This window comes from Guyanagaster necrorhizus, assembly GCF_019112545.1.
Source record: "Guyanagaster necrorhizus MCA 3950 unplaced genomic scaffold BT62scaffold_57, whole genome shotgun sequence".
Taxonomy (NCBI): domain Eukaryota; kingdom Fungi; phylum Basidiomycota; class Agaricomycetes; order Agaricales; family Physalacriaceae; genus Guyanagaster; species Guyanagaster necrorhizus.
Window position 1 is genome coordinate 3,107 of NW_025064936.1, and position 19,218 is coordinate 22,324.

A 19,218-nucleotide genomic window follows, 5' to 3' on the forward strand; every position below is an offset into this window, starting at 1 on the left:
GCTATTAAGCATCTTCCAATACCTGGAATAGCACAGCCCTATTCCCAATTGCCAATAATGGCATAGACCTTTTCAAACTAGTGTATCAGAAAGCCTGCAATGGTCAGAGATGCTGCCAACAGTTACATGAGTCCAGACACTTTAGCAATCTGCCTTGCCAAAGACTAAGGATGAGGTCAGTCTTTTCATCTAATCCAACAAACATGATAACTTATCAGCTACTGAATCAAAAGATGGAGGTGTGATAATGTGGCAGGTATGTGTGACTCTTATAGACTATATCACTGGAAAATTCAATATTACACCTCAGAGTATTGAATTCTATAACTATTTTTTTTTTCAGATTTCAGTCTAAAATATCAGAAGATTATTTTAAACATTATTGGAATAATACTGCAAATATTAAAAATAAATAAATAAATATAGAATTCAATATTTTAAACAAATTTTAACGAAGGCATTGACGGCAGTATGCGCCGCGTACCCACCACACAATGGAACACGACCAACCCAGCCGGCACCCAAGACACGCTCGCAAAGCACCTCACGGCTTCTGCCGACCGTAGATTCAAACTAATCAATTAGCCCACCACGGGGGCGCAAAGTACTGAACACACAAAAAAAATATTGATGGCAGTACCCCCACGCAGATGAGTCCTGGATTGCTACGGTCAGGGCGGAATCATCACCGGTCTGATATATGCATCTCTTCCACTACTTATTACTCCTCCAATACCCTATTTCCTATACAACCGTCTGACCAGTGAACTGGGGAAAATGCTCGTGTGATTCACTGATCGATGACATCTATTTTTGTCCAATCCCACGTGGAGCATCTTCGGGAGACATCGCTGCTACCAACCTTCCTTTAACCATAGCGGGGCAGTCGATAAGGATATTTCTTATCTATGCAAAAGACTACCATCCGCAGCTTATCATTGTCTCTTGGCCATCGCAGGAACCGCATGGAATCACCTTTTTCAGTTTTTTTAACTCACAGACACACAGGCGCAGACTCATTTCGCGACCATATGCGTAGCGTTGTCTCATATTACTGTAATCGTTCCTCGCGACTACTCTGCTGCCACTTGGCATGATATCCTGGCTGAGAACAGACCGCATGGCGCCCACTTTTTACCTGTTTTCTACGCGTTCTTGCCAATTGAAAAGCTTTTAACGACGTATTTCTCCGTGCTGAGGTCAGTGCTAACGCAACTAAGCGGTAGTATTTGAAGTATCCTGGCTTGAGAGCGCCTTTTGGTTCTTTGCTCGAATTCTTCTGGGGTCCTAGCAGAGTCTGTTGCAAGTTTGATAATCTGAACTGATTTCTTTACGATTAGACATCTGGTCCATCTGAGAGTGTGCGGTACGTATTGAAGACATGACTCTAGTTCCACATCCCCTAAAATCTGAAGCTCGTGAAATCCTAATCACTGGTATATATAAGGCGTCAAAACGAACTCCTAAAAATCAACATTCAAGATGGCTCTCCGCTCTTTCGTTGATTTCGCGCTATTTCTTCTTGTTGCTATTATGGCTGTTCCCGGGTTCTCCGCCCCTGTGAACGGTACAGCGTTCGCTGGACTCAGTGGAAACGCACGGAGCATCCTAGAGCAAGCCACCCCTGGTGCACCGCATTGGGTTGTGTATGCTGATGCTTATATGTGGGGAGTTACTGGACCACCAGCAGTGTCTGAAGTTAGGGTATGGAAGACACTGTTCCATATCCAATCTTCCAAGATTGCTGACGAACGATTTCATAGGACTTCAACGTCTTGTAAATCTTTCGTTTCAGTGATCTCCCTCACGTTGCTTTGATAAATTGATTTTCAGTGCACTTTCTTTCCTTCTTTTAGAGGGGGCATGGGATAAGGCAAATTACTTCGCGTTGTACATGCCGGTCACTGAACGATGATTTAGGCCTACGAATGGACAACGCTTACAAGTTCGGAGAGATGTGCCATTAAATCAGAGTATGCCGCCGCTGGCATCTCACTCATAGTGTCTGCCTTTGGTTCCACTAATGTTCCAACTACTACGGGGGCAGATCCGGTCGCGACTGCCAATACCATGGCTGCATGGGTCATTGAGTATGACCTGGATGGCATAGATATTGATTACGAAGTATGATGTTCTTTTAACCTATGATTCTCTGTCTCTCATATGAACACTTAGGACTTTTACGCCATGAACTCAGGTACAGCCGAGGTGGGCTGCCTTACTTTGCTTCTATATCCAGGTTTTGATACGTGATAGGCCTGGTTGACGAGTTTCACCACCCAGCTGCGGGTGAATCTTCCTCTGGGATCCTACATCATCTCTCATGCTCGTCAGTCGTTCATTCTCAGTCTAATCATGGTTGCTGAAGCGTCTCGATGCAGCTGTTGCTCCCTGGTCATTTCAATTCTTTGATGTTTGATCAGCGGCCGACTGCTAATATCTTTCTTTAGGTTCACGCCGACCTATTATCCTGGAGGCGGGTACTTGAAAGTACACGCGGACGTTGGAAACTTGATTGATTGGTATAACGTCCAAGTCAGTGAAATCACACCTGTGTAATCTTAGCGCTCATCTCATTCTTCTCAAGTTTTATAACCGTAAGTCGATCGCTTGCCCTTCTTCAACTTCTTATGACCTTTGACAGAGGGAGACACTGAATACACCACCTGCAGCGGGTTACTGACTACTTCGTCTGAGACATGGCCCCAAACCTCCTTATTCCAGATCGCTAACAGTGGTGTCCCTCTTGAGAAATTAGTCATCGGAAAGCCAGCGACGGCTGGCGATGCAGGCAGTGGTTATATGACCACCTCAACTCTGGCAACTTGCTTACAGGACGCGAAGAATCAAGGATGGAGTAAGTTGTCCCATGTATTACAATTGATGAACCCTGCTGAGCGTAAAACGATTGCAGATGGCGGCGCAATGGTGTGGGAGGTAAGGCATTAATTTCGTGATGTTCTGGTCATGATATCAACTGATAACCTTTCAGTATCCTTACGCTGGAGAATCCTGGATCACTGAGGTTAGGTCCCTTTCATGGCCTGTTCTCTATCCCCCAGTTCCTGTGTAGTCTGTATGAATTTTGTTGGATTAGCAAGCAGGAGCTCCGTCGTATCCCGCCGGCCGAGCTCAATATCCTTTTATGTCGGGATGGACAATATATACTGAATATGGACAGTCGAGCATCCTCACCGCATTTCTGCTTACCACGGATGGTCCAGGTCCGACGACCATCGTGTTGCAGTTTTGCTCATCGCCTCGTGCTTCCAAAGCCTGCCGACTTCATCTATCATATACGCTGGTTTATAAACCGGGGAATGGAAGCAATGAGATGGATAGCTTGTATCTCGTCCGGATGACGTTCTCAAGCCCACCAAGAAAAGGTCAAGTCAGAGATTGAACCTGTTCCGCTCTTTGTCGATAACCGAGCGGGTCGAAAAAACTGTACGAGCTGGTATGTTTCCTGTCACCTCTGATGCTATATCTTGACAGGCCGGCCATTGCTCTAGGGCGGACGTTTGTAATTTCCAAGCTTCAAGTGAGTTCGATGATTCGTAAAGGCTTCACTTCTACTACGTAACTGGAGGATATGCCCAAAGCGTGACCAGAAAACTTGCGAGCGACTTGAAGCACAGAACAACACAGCAGTGATAAACTTGAACATCAGCACTGCTGTTCGATTGACAATGGAGAATGAAGATCTTATTCACTGTCTCCATAGCAATACAACGGCGGCAGTCCATGGTCTTCTAGCGCCAGAGACGCATTGGGGTCATGTGCATTTTAGGGCGGGTTTGACTGGCGTAATTTTCCGTTGTTCGTACCGTAGCTTTCTTTTTTTATTGTGTCTATTTGCCTACAGAACCCAGCGATACGGTTCCAGTATATTGTTTTATTTATTATAAGTCGAGTCATTATGGTCTGGCTGGCTTCCCCAGGTGTGGAACCCTCCTACAGGAACCTCAGATCTCATCTTCTTGGCGCTGTGTTCTTGTGAACAGGTTTCTCTGTTTAGATGCGTTGGCTGCCGTGCTGTTGCAATCATTTTCTGAATCAAGGAATAGAAGTCGCATGGGCGGGAGGTCTTATTAACTTTAAATTGTATGACCGTGGTTCTGCTCTTCCTCTGCTGAAGTGGTTTACCTAGCCTCTTTTAGAAGGGAATGAGAGGTCGAGGAGACCAACCGCAAAAGTTCCAGGAGATTACAAGACAGGACACTTTCCTGGACCCGATGAACGGCTACGGCCTACACAAAGATGAACATCATGACATTGCCGAAACAATTCCCTATCCATCCTGCTGCGGCTCTGACCCTTTTGTTAGGGCTGTAATGATAGCCTGTCTTTATGATATCTTCATTGGCGTCGTTGGTCAACGAAAGTGAAGCTTTGACCTGCCAGGGAGCAATAACGAAATACACAGGTTCCCCCTGGTTTGATCGGTGAACGCCACGAACGCCACCTCGGACCTTCTCACGACCCCTGAGGGGCCTCATCGCCAGTCAACCGAATCCAAGACGCCGACCTACGACCTCCTTCGAAAAGACCATACAATATATTCGCCTGTGATTCTAGGTGCCACTGGCACCCGACGTCACAAAATTCATTGTTTGTTTGCAAACAAGGGCAACCATATAAAGATGCCTTGCTTGAGGCAGCCACTACATGTCTTCTCTCCCATACTTTCTTCTGATTCTTCCCCTAAAGTCTCGATAGTCCAGTCACCGTCATGCAGAAGTATGTCTATGTCTTCAACACATCGACACATTAGTGCCTTTCTGACGTTCACTATAGCCTTCGCGTTTCCGTGCAGCTACTCGAACAGACGACACGTGAGGACCATATTACGAAGCTCCCGAACGAGCTTCTAATCGAAATTTTTACCACCGCACTATGGACCAGCGGACGGGTTGACTATCCTTTCCTCCTCTCCGTCATATGTAAAGGATGGCGCGCCTTAGCAGTTAACTATCCACCCCTGTGGACGCGCCTCTACATCACCGAATGCTCGCCAGATTATAGTCCAGCCGCTACAGCGCTCGTCCTTGACACCGACTTGGGACCCAAGGCGATCTTCCCTAGAGTGTCTTCATTTCTCAAACGTTCATCTCATCTAGATATCGATGTATTCATTCGAATAGGATCAGCACCATTTCACGACGACGCGAGCCTCCAGCCGTCGCATATGGTCTTTACCGACAAGCACTTTCTCTGTATCTCTCGACTCCTCGTCCAGCACGCGCATCGTATCAAAAACTTTTCCGTAGACACAGGATTTTGGAGTTCCCACGTCAATGCTTTAACTGTGTTCCGTAACGTACCAATGCCCCGTCTGCAAGAGTTCGAGATCTGCCACCGATCGTAGAGCCAAATTACTTTCGAAGAAGACTTTGAGGACTTCCTACAGGAGGGGGAGATCGACGTCCTTCAGCACCCCTCAATTTCTTCAACTGAGGACCGGATTCTCTGGAACAAATACATGTACCCGGCCCTCAAAATGTTGGATTTGTCGGGTGTTCCCTTCCGTTGGCATCTCTTTTGCCCCAGAAACCTGACTAGGCTATGTCTCCGTTTCCAGCCATTTGAAGAAAGGCCTTCGGCCTCCATTTTACGAGGGATCCTGGCTGGAAGTGTCGATACCATGGAGGTTCTCGAGCTTAACGGTGTTATCTCCACAGACGAGTTTCCCAATGACTTCGGTCTTACCAACAGAAGGCTCACTCTTCCCCGTGTCGGTCACTTCACTCTTGGGTATACAATCTCACAAGAAGTCAGACTTTTGTTGCGATATCTTGACCTCCCGGCCATCCACGACTTGACAATTATTAACCTTGAAGCTATTTGGTGTACGGATTCCACCGACGCAATCGAGAACATTATAGACTATCTCCACCAGATCAACACGCTCACACTCGACCGTGTTTATCATGGGGATCACCGGACAAACACTGTTCCGACGGTCACGAAGAATGAATGGCTGCACGATGAAGACAAGCTTCCCCTCTCTCTGCGCCTTATTCGTCGGCTTACCTCGCTCAGGCACCTATACCTCTACTCGCCTTGCAGTGTGTTCATGGAATACATCAACTACCCGATCAATCTCAATGACTTGAACGACGGGCAACTTGTAGGTCGTGCCCTAAACATGTCCGATCTAGAGACTTGGTGTCTCTCCGCATCGAGCAAGGTACTTTGTGTTCGTCCTGGACACAGCGTGGGGATGTTGCTTCATAACCACTTGGAGTGTTGGATTGTAGATGGTGTGTATAGGGGACCTGATATGATGGAAGTGGATCTTTGGCTGTCAAGGAGCATCAAGAACGAGATTCGGGATCTCGAAACTCTGTTGCCATGGGTGTTGACATGCCCTCTCCATGTTCAGGCATGTAAAATTGCGAAAATTGCGAATACATGGACTGCATTCCAGGCCAGTAAGCATGTAACAGAAAATAGGACTAGAGCACACAGAAACCTAGCTATCATAATGATAAACTGAAGTAACAATAAGCAGAGTGCATGGCCTAGTAACAGACTAATACCAGAGGGGTTAGGCTGCATGTGAGGTCCCAGCACTTGGCCCTAAATGTGCCAATACTATTACAAGAGGACATGCTAAAAATAAAAAGACTATGATTGAAATATGATCAGCAAGTCTGATCACATTGATCAAAGATGCACAGCCATTGATGCACTGATGGGACATGCCTTAGAACAGAGAACTGAGACCCAAAGAAAGGTATCTGAGTAAATGGGTATTGAATGGAGAAATAGAATGATGACAACAAAGTAATAAGTAGAGGAATATTATCCCAGGAATGAATAGCATGCATACTTACAGTGCCTTAGTGTGCATAATACAGCAAGGGACTCTGCATCATACCAAGAAATGGCATCTTTGGTGAGTCAGATGGAATGACTGGCTGGACACAGGGAAGCAGAACATAGCCATTGTGGCTGACTCCTGGCATGAGAGATAACCCTGGGGGTCTGGAATAGTTTACTGGTGTCAGAGATGTCACCAGAGAAATAAGAAAGTGAGCAGACCTGGTGAGGCCAGCTAGTGAAGGAACAGCAGGCACAGCCCTTGCCCAGAAGAGAATAAGTGCAGTGACTGTGATATGCATGCAAATAATACCCACAGGATCCAGCATGGAGTCCTGCACTTTGAGGATACTATAGTAGGATTGTATTAGTAAGTACCATAGTAGAGTATTTAAATATGGTATTGTATGACTGGAGAAGAAAGTTTCTGACCCCCACAGTTGTGGTGTATTGGGCACAGAAAGCCTTGCACTCTAGCTCTGGGTTTGTGTTTGTAACTTCAGGCAAGAGAATAAACTTATTATTGAATACTCTTGAGAGAGCTGTGAGAACTAAGCGAGGCATTGAAGCTCACAAAGGACTTAAGCCCAGTTTGATAAGAAGTTTTGGATTGTGCTCTAACCTGAGAATAAGAGAGCAGTGTCTGAAGGGCATCATCTTGAGTTTTTGAGGTATTCATGACATGCAGCACTACAGGTGGCAGAGGTTCAAACCCTTTGGTCAGTTGGACAGGGTTTTATTGTGTTTTGTGTCTCTGGATCACATAGGTTTGAATCCTGTGGGTCTATGATCAGTTTGGAAACTTGTGAACAGAGATCTGTGCTTTTGGTCACTTGTGGATGTGTTTGTGATTAGTTTTTGCTTAGAGCATGAGGCCTTGAGTTGTGTATTGTGTGTGTTAGAGATTTGAGTTGATCTGAGCTGTGTTTGGAACCAATTGAGAGTTTTGAAGGAGTGTTTTGACATATTGTATCAAGTTGTAGTACCCTTTGCCTTGAGGTCTGGCAACACCAGTTGCCACCTCTTGTTTTGATAAAATGAAAAGCTTTGAGACTTAGAAAGACCTCGGACTGTTGTAAGCATGCTATTACTGTTTGTGTGCTGTGATCTCACTAAAGAAGACAATTATATTTGTTGATTGCTACTTTTATCACATTATAATCCCCCCATGAACTAAGAGTTTTGTGTGTGTGTTGGTGTGAGTGTGGATGGTGGATAATGCTCTGCTGTATCTGTTTTCACCTTGCACACACACAGATCCTCTTCAATGGAATGATGCAAAGCACTGCTGTAGATATTCGATCATTCTACTCATTATTTTCAATTGCATTTTTGTTCTAGAATTCTCACCTCTTAGAATGTACTGTACCTCATGATTGCAGATCTGACTATCTCATGGTTATCTTTTCCTTGTCAGATAAGGATCAAATTCATAGTTACCAGTATGAGGTGGTAGAGAGAGAGAACATCTTAACAAGTGTGGACCAGTCAAATAGATAGATCACAATTGCATCAAACAATCTATCAGTTTTATAGCATCATGATCATCTGGGGTTCTGTGGCCTTGACATGTTCCATGTGATCCTCAGAAATTTCTCTATCTCAAAACTCCTCTGATGATTTGATCATGATCATATGAGAAACAGCATCATAATCGATTTCAACAAGTTGCATGCCCAGACCTTTATGGTCAGCTTTGAGCCTTGCAATCAGTTTTTCATTATCACAGATGTCCTGTTCCACCATATAAAATAATGAAATGCCTGTTGTGTTTAGTGAGGACAGAGGGAAACTCAGCTGAAGTGAAGGTTCAGCTCATATTTCCAGTCATCAAGGACAATTGATAACTGACCTAGGAGTCTATGTGAGGCTTTGTTGCAGAAACTCTTGTGCCAGGACTTTCAATCAGCATTTTGGCATTCTGCAGAGCAGTAGAATACCAAATGACATTTTGAGCAATGCCTCAAAACTGGCCAGAGCCAATCTTTCTTTCTAGGATCTGACTTGCCATTGTCACCTAAGTTTTTCAAAGTGTTACACTGGTAATTATGGGATCAGAACTATGAGTCATAAGTGAAAAGGACCAAACTTTATGTAAAATAATGTGCATCTACTATGTTCCAAGAGCCATCTCAGCCCTGGTAGCGAAGTGCAGTCTGACAGAAGTGCTATGATATTTCTCTCCAGCATATTGGCAATGAAATGAGGACCTTTCATACCAAACCTCCAAAGTCCAGTCAAAATGACCTCAACTGAGTGAAGTGGATTCTGATTGATCTTGTTCTTCTTTTTAGAGATATGGATAGAAAGTTGTCTGCACAACCAAGATGATGCATGTTTGGTGATGAGGGCATGTCCATATTTATCAGAGAATTCTGCAATGGCAACATCCACTGGATATGTTTCAGAAGGCAAATAAGTTGACTTCTGAGTCAACATGATAGAGCAACAATTTGCTCCAGTGTTGTCTTGGATGGTGTGGTCAAAACATTTCTGAATGAGTTAGTGGTGAGAAGACAGGGATATTGTGGTATACTGGTAGTACAGATGCATGTCCAATCCATCTAAAATTGAATGACCTCAAGGAGGTGCTCCTTGTCTTTGGGAACTTCAATGGTATTGATAAAATGCTTGTAGTAAAAACCCAGTGCCCATTCTATATTGTTCCAGAGACATTCTGAAGTGAAGCTCAATCTTTGGCTGAACTCTGAAAACTTTGTAGTGCAAGGGCTGATTTTAGCACTTTAAACATGATGATAACTTTTTCAAAAGTTTTGTGATTATGACTAGGGCCAGAAGCATCATAGTGTTCACTAAGCCTTTCTAGATTGGATAGTCATCCATGCACAATTTTGACAACTGCCTGGAACAAAGAGGGTTCTTTGACCACCAGCTCTGCAAGCCTCAGAAGCAAATCCAAGGAACTTGAAGATGTGTTTCCATGTCAAAAGACATTTAAGTTAGCGAAGATGGACTCAGGTCCTATCAGAGACACTGACTTTGATTTCATCCATTGTTTCTTGCAATGGAAGTTGAAAATATGCTTAATTATAAAATATAGAAAGTATCAAGTGTACAGTTGGCTTCCATAAATGGGAAGGAAACTGTTGGAATTTTTCCAGAAAGTTCTAGAAAGGGCAATCCAGTATCATGCTGAGAATTGATGAGTAAGCTTAAGAGAAAGAGAAAGTTGTAGTAAATTCTAGATATAAGCCTGGAGAGTATAAATACAAGCCCTGTAGGAGCTATAGAATAACAAGTTCATTCTATCTGGCCTTACCAGCCTGGAGTCTGTGCAACTCCAGGATTTCCAATAGAAACAAAGAAAAACAGCAATGTTGCCTTTTTTCACAACTGTCAAGTAACCATCAGTTTTGGGGCTGGCAGCTTCAATGTGCATCAGTCATGTCACATGCTGTTATGTTTTTCTACTGGATGTGCATCATCTGGATCATCTCTTGAACCAAGCATGGCATCCAAACACACCTGTGACTATTTAAACCAATTAAAGAAGGTCTTGGAGAGAAATACATGAGAGAAAGTCTCAAATATAGTATATGAATACATGACCTGAAGGCTTTTTAAGCTCCAATGCATGCAGAGTCAACATGTTTGACAGACAAGCATAGTTGGCAGTTCCAGATGCAGGAAATAGGCCACATGAGGTATTCTGAACAGGATCATGCCAAAGAATTGCTATGTTTTGAACATGACTTTGCCTGTTCTTCAGGGATAGACAGTCTAATTGTGCAATGTGTGTGAAAATGAACTCTGACCTAGGTTGAAAAGAGAGGGTATGATATCAAGGCAGGATGGCAACTCACATATTGATGCCATGATAGATAGCAATGGCTGCCCACAGAAATATTTTTTCTCTTGAATTTAGATGTAAATGAGTAAAGAGGGCAGACAGGCAGTCTATGCACAGAAAGACAGCACCCAAACCATCCATGTAGCCATAGTCAGATCAGGAAGGGGACATAGCAGATCACTTAGCATCAGAGATGACTTTGATGTTGCCTCTGCACATATAGAGTTCATTGACACTTTGTATCCACAGGTAAAGAGTGATGGTCATTGAGATGGTCTTGGCCAATGCAGTGATGTCTGTAAATATTGAAGAAGTCAGTTGCATGCACAAGATAAAAACTGATGCAGCAGAAAACTATCTACTAATCACACACACACACACACACACACACACACACACACACAACACTCTTAGTTTGTTGGGGGATTGTAATATGATAGGAGTAATAATGGCCATATCTTCAATAATCTACTGTGCACAAATAGCAATAGTGCATATATATATATCTGAAATCTATCTAAGTCTTAAAGCTTTTTGTTTAAAACAAGAGAGGTGACAAATGTCACTGGGCCTCAAGGCAAGAGTACTGTATTACAACCCAAAACTTCAAAATGCTCCCACAAAATGCTCAAAAATTCCCAAGCACTGCTCAGACCAAACTCAAAAATTCTAGCAAATACCATACATGACTTAAAGCTTCACACTCTAAGCAGAAACACTTTACAATTTCATCCACAAGTATCAAAGAGTTTAAACCTCTGCATGCAAGTTTCCAAACTGATTGTAGACCTTTAGGGTTCAAACCTATGCAATCCAGAGACACAAAAACACAATAAACCCTGTCCACAGATCCAAAGGATTTGAACCTCTATCACTTGTAGTCTCTTGCATCACAAATACCTCAAAAACTCAAAAGAGTGCCCTTCAAATACTGCTCTCTTATTCTCAGGCTAGAGTGCAATTCAAAACCTCTTATTAAATTGGACTAAAGTCCTATGGGAGCTTTTGATGTCTTATACAGTTCTCAAATCTCTCTTAATGATCTCAATAAAGGGTCTATTCTCTCACCTGAAGTTACAAGCTCAAACCCAGAGCTGGAGCACAAGGCCTTCATGCCTAATACACTGCAACTGTGAGAGGTTGGAAACTTATGTACTACTTTTACAATATAGTATTTAAATAGGCTACTCTAGTATTTACTAAGACAAAACCTAATATAGTAGTTTCAATATGTGGAACTTTGTTTCAGAGTCTTGTGGGAGCTATTCCTGTGTATATCACTGTTTGACACACATATTCTGCTCTGACTCAGAGCTGGACCTGTTATTTCTATGCAACCTGACATCAGTTGACTTGACTGTCTAGCCTAGCTACAGGTCTCTTTGCTTTATTGTCTTCTTGGTGTCATTAGACCATATACAGTATATATTTCAGGCCTCTGAGTTTATTTCTCTGATTATTACTTTCTCATAATCTTTTTGTTTCTCAGCCAATAGTTTGAATATTTGGATTTATCTTATTGTGCATCAATCCTCTGTTCTAAAGTGCAGCCCTTGGCACATCAATGACTATGCATTATCAATCAATGTGACATAAAGTCCTGTATGAAGTTCTGATCACATTTTGATTGTGTTCTTTTTATTTTTAGCATGTCTCTCTGTACTTGTATTAGCATATTTAGTGCCAAGTGCTGGGATCTCACATGCAGTATAATCTCTTTGGTATCATTCTACTACTAGGCTATACACTCTGTTGGAGTTAACAAGATAGGAGTGTGGATATGGTGAATGAGGAAAAAAGTTTTGGGAAGAGAATGGATGCTAGGGTTGAGCATTGTAATGTTAACCTCAGCATTATGGTTGAAAGCTGTGTTATTTACTTAGAGTAGAGTGTCATAACATTACTATATAGGTGATAAGTAAATATAGTCAAGGATAGATATGTATAGGAGGTACTCACATCTCAGCATTATAGTTGAAAGCTGAGATGTGCAGAATGGTGTGATATACCAAAAAAGGAAGGAATATCAAATAGATAAGTGAATGTGTATGTATCATACTGTTCCTATGTCTAACACTCCCTCTTGAAATGTAAATGGTTTGCTTATATGATGCCCAGTGCCTCTGCAAACTTTTTGAATTTTGGACAAGCCAACAGTTTCATGAGGATATTGGCAATCATGTTATCAGTTGGGCAGTACATCAGTCTGATATGGCTTTGCTCAATGGTTTGGTGAATGAAATGGTACCAAACTCCAATATGTTTTGTTCATTCATGGAATACTGAATCCTTAGCAATAGAAAGTGCATTTTGACTATCAGAAAAGAGGATGGTAGGATTTTTTGGGTAAATGAAAGGGTTTGCAATGAAGATGGAGAGCTCTGAGAGGAGTTTGTGAAGCCATATCATGTTCTTCAATGCTGGTGTGAGTCCAATATATTCTGATTCACCAGTGGAGACAGTAACAATTGGTTGCTTTCTCAATGTCCACATAAAAGCATCTTGGCCTATAAATAGGACAAATCCAGACATCAACTTTTGCCCAGGCTGGTTAGTGTATACTGCATCATGATAGCCCTTAAGACTGATGTCAGAACCACTGATTATGAGCCATTGATTGCATGTACCATTGAGATAATGGAGGACTCAAAATCCAGCTTTTAGGTGAGTTGAACATGGGTCTTTCATGAATTGTGATAATGCTGATACTGGATAGCTGATTTCAGGGCAAGATCCAACTGCAACATACATGAGGGACTCTAGCAGCTCATGGTAGAGTGCTTTTTCGCATGGCATAACAGATTCCATAGATATGGAGAGTGGATCCAGGTTTAGATCAAGATTCACTTCTATTGGCATCACAAATGGTGCTATGTCCTGAACTCTGAATCGTTTTGTGATCTGGTCAATGTAGGCTGGCTGTCCAATGCTGATGGTGTACCTTTCCCAGTTTCGAGTGATATGCATCCTCAAGAGCCAATGTATAGGTCTGAGATCAACTAGCTTGAAATGTGAGTCTATTTCTCATTTGAATCGGTCTGATTCATTTTGGGAGTCTGCAATAATGGTGAAATCATCTGTGGCAACTGCAACAATAGTATATTTGGTTTTTGATTCGATCCAATAGAAAATGGCCTCATCTGCATTGCTGATAGTAAATTCTAGGGAGATCATCATTGCCTTCAGGGTCTGGTACTAGCCACATTCTGCTTGTTTTGTGCCATACAGATATTTGTGCAGCTTGGCATAGATGTTCTGGCCTTTGAGGTGTTCTGGGATTGTGAAGAATTCTTCATATCTGTTTGGGAACTTGATATAGATTTTCTCAGTGATGTCAGCATGCAGGTATGCATTTTTGATATCAGCTTGGTCTATAATTGCATTTCAAGAGGCAGCCATAGAGAGTAGGATGCAGAGAGTGAGAAGATGGACAACTGGGGCATAGGTGTTGAAGTAGTCAATGCCTTGGATCTGAAGGAATCCTTGGGCTACAAAACAGGGCTTAGCCTTTTTGGGCTTGCCAGTTTCATTTCATTTGACTCAGTAGACAAACCTTGTACCCATGATGTTTGCATCTATGGGAACATCTTCTCTTTTCATCACCTCCCATGCTTTCTTCTTCTCACACTGCCTTATCTCTGCAAGCATTGACTCACACCATTTCCCTTCATCAGGACCACTCAATGCTTCTTTCATGGTTACTGATGAGCAGCTGTCTGGTTCATCATCATCATCTGATTCTGACTCATCTTCAAGTGCTGTTGCTGCAATTCCAGCTGTGGTGAGACATTTGCACAAGTCTGGAGGTGTGAGTTGACCAGATTTCAGGGCTGCAGATTGCTTAGGGTAGCTGAGTTGAGGGATAGGATCAGATTCTATGTCTGTGAGTGGAGATTTGGGATGCTCTGGATGAGTTTCTGTGAGTGATTCATCTGGCATGTTTTTGAAGGGTTTAGAAGCAGTTGATGACTTTGGGACAATAGGGTTGGTATTTTCATCCTCCCCCTCAACTACAAATGGTTCCAGAGTTAGGTCATTCTTGTTGAAGTATACATCATGTTCAATGCTGACTTTTTGCTTTTTAGGCCAGTAAACTCTCCAGCCTTTGGCTTCAGTATCAATACCCACAAAGCGAGTTTTAATAGCATTCTCCCCAAGCTTTTCTGGTGTCTTTACTCAGATCCAGCATTGACATCCCTAAAGGTGAAGACCTGAGATGTTAGACTTCCTGCCAGTTGCCATCTCAAATGGTGTTTTCTCTGATGGTATCACTTTTGTTGAAGTGCAGTTGTAGATTTATTTGGCATGCTGATGAGCTTCAGCCCAGAGGTATTTTGATAACCCTGAACTGATTAAGAAAGCTCTAGTCATGTCTATCAGATAGCCATTTGAATGTTCAGCAATCCTATTCGACTATGGGGAATCATGTATATTAAGATGTTGAACAGTCCTCTTTGATTTGAGATGTTGATCAAACTTTTCACTAGTGAATTCTCCCTCTCGATCTGTATCAAGGATCTTGATGACCTCTACACCTTGCTGAACCTTGATCCATATCTCATAATATTTATATGACCCAAAGGTATCTGATTTCTTTGATAAATATTTGGATTTTGATTTGTGAATGTGTAGGTCATGAAATATGCAGGCATAGTAGGCTCTTCCTAGTGATGTCACAGACATTGGGCCCATCAGGTCTCTGACAATCTTGTCACTGCTATTTTCAACATATTCATATTGGCCTTGTTTTGGGAATGGCTTGTGCTTTACTTTGGCCTTCATACAGATCTCACAAAATTCCAGTTTGGAGTTAAGATCAAGCTCAATTCCTTTGATATGGCCATTGACATATATACAGTGAAGGGTGGTGTGACTTCAGTGAGCACAAATATTATGTAGCTCAGTGATGTTCATCTTGAGCTTACCTGCCACCATAGCAACATCTGGTTTGGCTGCCATAGTTTGCTGTGCATTTGGGGTTGAGATTATGTATAAGCCACCAGCTTTAGGGATTTTTGCAATGATCTTAGCATCTGACCATGGTGTGCAGATATACATGGTGTGATCAGAGAGTTTGATATAGATGGAAAATCCAGCACAACTGACTTGTGAGAGTGATATAAGGGTGTAAGCTATTTTCAGTGCATGATATGCATTTCAAAAACTCATGATGATGGGTTTCTGTCCCTTTCTCATGGTAAGCAGTAGTTGAAGATTCTCTTTATCTATCACATAGAAAACTTGGCCATTCACAGCTTTGATGGGCTTTGGTTCGATTTTGATATAGTTTTTGAACCTCTGACATTCAGATGAGTATGTTTTTAATGCTCCACAATCTGCTAATGCTATAATGTTCTCCCCTTTTGCTGCATAGGCATCATCTTCAGCTCTATAGCCAGATATACATATCAATGCTGCATTCTTGTGATCATTGTCATTAGCTATGATGGTGATAATATGTTCATCATCATTTTCATCAATAGCTGCAGATGCTGACTCTTTTGCCTTTTCTTCTTCTTAGCCTTGTTCTTTTTTGAAGCTGGGCCTTGTCCTGCTTTTCCACCACCTTCACACCAACAATCTGCAATGAGGTGGCCAGTTTTACCACAGGCTGGGTTCATACATTTGAGATGAGATCAATCAGGTCTTTTCTTTGACTTCTCTCCAGAGCTCTAGCCCTTCTCTTTGCTCTGTCATTGAGCAGACATTGCTATGTTTCAGCAGTGGCCTTTGATGCAATCTCCTCATCCCATTCTTCATGCAAGGCTGTGACTAGAATGTCTGATGTCAGAGTCTTTTCAGTAAACTTGCTGGCAGTGGAGAGGGTGTGACAGATATGATCATAGGAAGGTGGAAGTGATTTTTGGATCATTGAAGTGTACTGATTGTCTTCAATCTTTAGACCCATCCCTTTAATTCATTCATGGAGGACTTTCATTTCAGCAAGATGTTTATGCATATTGCCTTCATCAGAGCATGCCATGTTTCCAAGCCAAGTAAGGAGGTGCTCTCATACAAGATCACCCTTGCCAGTCATAACAGTGATGAGCTTCTTCCAGATGAGAGCAGCTGTTGCCTCATCTTTGATCTCATTGAAGGTAGAGTTGGAAATGGCTTCATAAATAATATTATGCATCTTTGCCTCTTTCTGCTCATATTCCTCCAGCTTATCCTCCAGCTTATCTAGGTCATCTGAGAGTGGATGTGAAAATGCAGTATCAGAGGACTGGTAGAAGTTTCTCTTGTGCTTGACAGGGTGCAAGGGCATGTGAGCTATTCCTCAGAGGTGCCAGCTAAGGCCCTTATCCAGGAACTTAGTGGTGAGCTTCTCTGAAAATGCTACTCAGTTTGATCTATCATCTACAAGCTTTGTTGTGCTAACTAGCTTTATTTCAGTTGTCATGGACATACTGGTAGCAGGGCCCATAACCTGTTGGAGTTAACAAGATAGGAGTGCAGATATGGTGAATGAGAAAAAAAGTTTTCGGAAAAGAATAGATGCTAGAGTAGAGCATCGTAATGTTACTATATAGGTGATAAGTAAATATGGTCAAGGATAGATATATATAGGAGGTACTCACATCTTAGCATTATGGTTGAAAGCTGAGATGTGCAGAACAGTGTGACATGCTAAAAAAGAAAGAAATATTAAATAGGTAAGTGAACATGTGCATATCATACTGTTCCTATGTCTAACACACTCTCCCAATTGTCACAAGTCAGGTATTATAATATGCCTTGTTTCATTATACTCTAACCATATTTTCTATTGCACATATAGTAGATATGAATGCAGTCACTGTATCCTCATATTTTGCAAATTGATATATGTGAACATGTTGAGAGTGTGTCACTGCAGGAGTTATTTCTATGCATGTCATAGTTTGACATGTATATTCTGTTTCAACTTAGGACTGGGCCTGCTGTTTTCATGCAATCTGATATCAGTTAGCTTGACTGTCCAGTCTAGCCACAGGTCTCTTCACTTTCTTATCTTCTTAGGGCTATTAGACTCTGCACAGTATATATTCCAGACCACCAGATTTATTTCTCTTCACCACTATTTTGCTCTAGTATTATCTCTTTTAGCTGGTTGTTTAATTATTTGGAGTTATACAGCTGTGCCTTATATCTCTCTATATGTGATTGATCACCATGATGTAAAGTGTTGATCTTAGCTCTGATCATCATTCCAATTGTATTCTTTCTATTTTTAGTATGCATCTCTGTGCTGATATCTGTGCATTCAGTGTCAAGTGCTAGGACTTTGTGCATAGTAGGACTCTGCTGATATCACTCTGCTACTAAGTCATGCACTCCACCAATCATCACTCTAGCCAAATATAATATTGAATTTCATTTCATCATATGCTAGTCATAATGGCCTTTGTGTGTAGTCATCATGTTCCTTTACATGCAGTTGTACTGTTCCTTTGCAGACATCATAGACTCAAATACACTTAATGTATTCTCATATTTTACAAAATTACATATATGAACACATTGAGAGCATGTCAATATATGGCCATAGTTGAAGCAGTTTTTGTAGAGCATGTAAAAATGCATATAGCTAAATTTTGATTTATTATCAATGAAAGCATATTGATCAGTATAACATTCATCAAAGTTTGTATGCTGGCTTTGCAGGTTCTCTGCTCATCCACCTATTGCATAATATTTATTGATATATTGCTCTAGAAGTGAGGAAGATTAATACCTGCTCTAATGATATCACTCCAACCACTTTAACTTTAGCTTTAATCAAATCCTTTTGCTTCTTGCAAAAGCACTGACAGGCCTTAGGTTCACAGTCTAATTTTGATGTATTTAGCTAATCAAAGATGCCACTGACTTCTGGAATCTAGTAATAGTCAGTAGTCTGGACAAGAGCTGTTTGAAATGATGAGAATAAGTTACATAGTATTGTAGGATAATATCTTACTTCTGATAGAATAGTTGAGATTTGCAATTTCACTATTGACACCAGAGAATGTTTTTGCTATCTCTCCTTCATTACATTAAGCTGCATGTGTATTTATGTCAGTATTTTAAATGCACAGAAACAATAGCCAACTAACTTGAAAGACATCAGCAAATTAGCCTCTCTGTATGGACACTCCTTTTATTGCACATCTACTGTGCTTTAGAAACAAGTGGAGGGCCATATTCATCATATTATCATCTTATCTTGCAAGCTGATACTCTAAACAGAAGATTTATCTATTGGCACTCTGAGATGTCTTGTGGAGGCTTGATTCCTCCTTTAGCTTCTCTGACAGCTTTTCAGACAAATGAAGCATTACTTAAAGCCAAAAGTGCAACATTGACTCAAAATAAATTGATGAGATCTTGAGCAATCAGTATGCTGCAAAGACTTGGTCAACAAGTACATCAAGGTAGAAGGATAATTGTATGTGAAAAATATATCTATCATTTATAACAGATTCATGTTCTGCTGTTAGTTCTTAGCTCTCTTTATCTCCAGTTTCTTATCTACCTTCCTTTGTTTAAATTTAGTTGTCATCTTTGGATCTGCTGTGCAGTATAGAGGTTTGAATCTATTAATTTCATATTATTAAATT

At 41.6% G+C, this 19,218-nt stretch overlaps 2 protein-coding genes across 2 annotated transcripts; both read left to right on the forward strand.

Moving 5' to 3' along the window:
- The first annotated feature begins 1,268 nt into the window (after positions 1-1,268).
- On the forward strand, positions 1,269-3,220 carry BT62DRAFT_648433 (glycoside hydrolase family 18 protein). Its single transcript, XM_043181750.1, has 13 exons — positions 1,269-1,347; positions 1,416-1,704; positions 1,764-1,777; positions 1,834-1,873; positions 1,921-2,124; positions 2,176-2,208; positions 2,257-2,329; positions 2,382-2,394; positions 2,451-2,535; positions 2,588-2,597; positions 2,645-2,857; positions 2,915-2,937; positions 2,993-3,220. The coding sequence occupies exons 2-13, from the start codon at positions 1,483-1,485 to the stop codon at positions 3,071-3,073; spliced, it is 1,011 nt and encodes a 336-aa protein (XP_043033451.1). The 5' UTR covers positions 1,269-1,347; positions 1,416-1,482; the 3' UTR covers positions 3,074-3,220.
- A 1,512-nt stretch (positions 3,221-4,732) lies between these two features.
- BT62DRAFT_924336 (uncharacterized protein) lies at positions 4,733-5,368 on the forward strand (the record flags this gene model as incomplete). Its single annotated transcript, XM_043184597.1, has 2 exons — positions 4,733-4,740; positions 4,798-5,368. 2 exons carry the CDS (start codon positions 4,733-4,735, stop codon positions 5,366-5,368), a joined length of 579 nt encoding a protein of 192 aa, XP_043033452.1.
- Between the last annotated feature and the right edge of the window lie 13,850 nt (positions 5,369-19,218).

Coding starts and splice junctions, on each gene's coding strand:
- BT62DRAFT_648433 (XM_043181750.1), top strand. CDS start 1,483: ATGGCTCTCCGCTCTTTCGTTGATTTCGCGCTATTTCTTCTTGTTGCT. Junction 2,858..2,914: donor CGCGAAGAATCAAGGATGGA/GTAAGTTGTCCC, acceptor AAACGATTGCAG/ATGGCGGCGCAATGGTGTGG. Junction 2,938..2,992: donor GCGGCGCAATGGTGTGGGAG/GTAAGGCATTAA, acceptor ATAACCTTTCAG/TATCCTTACGCTGGAGAATC.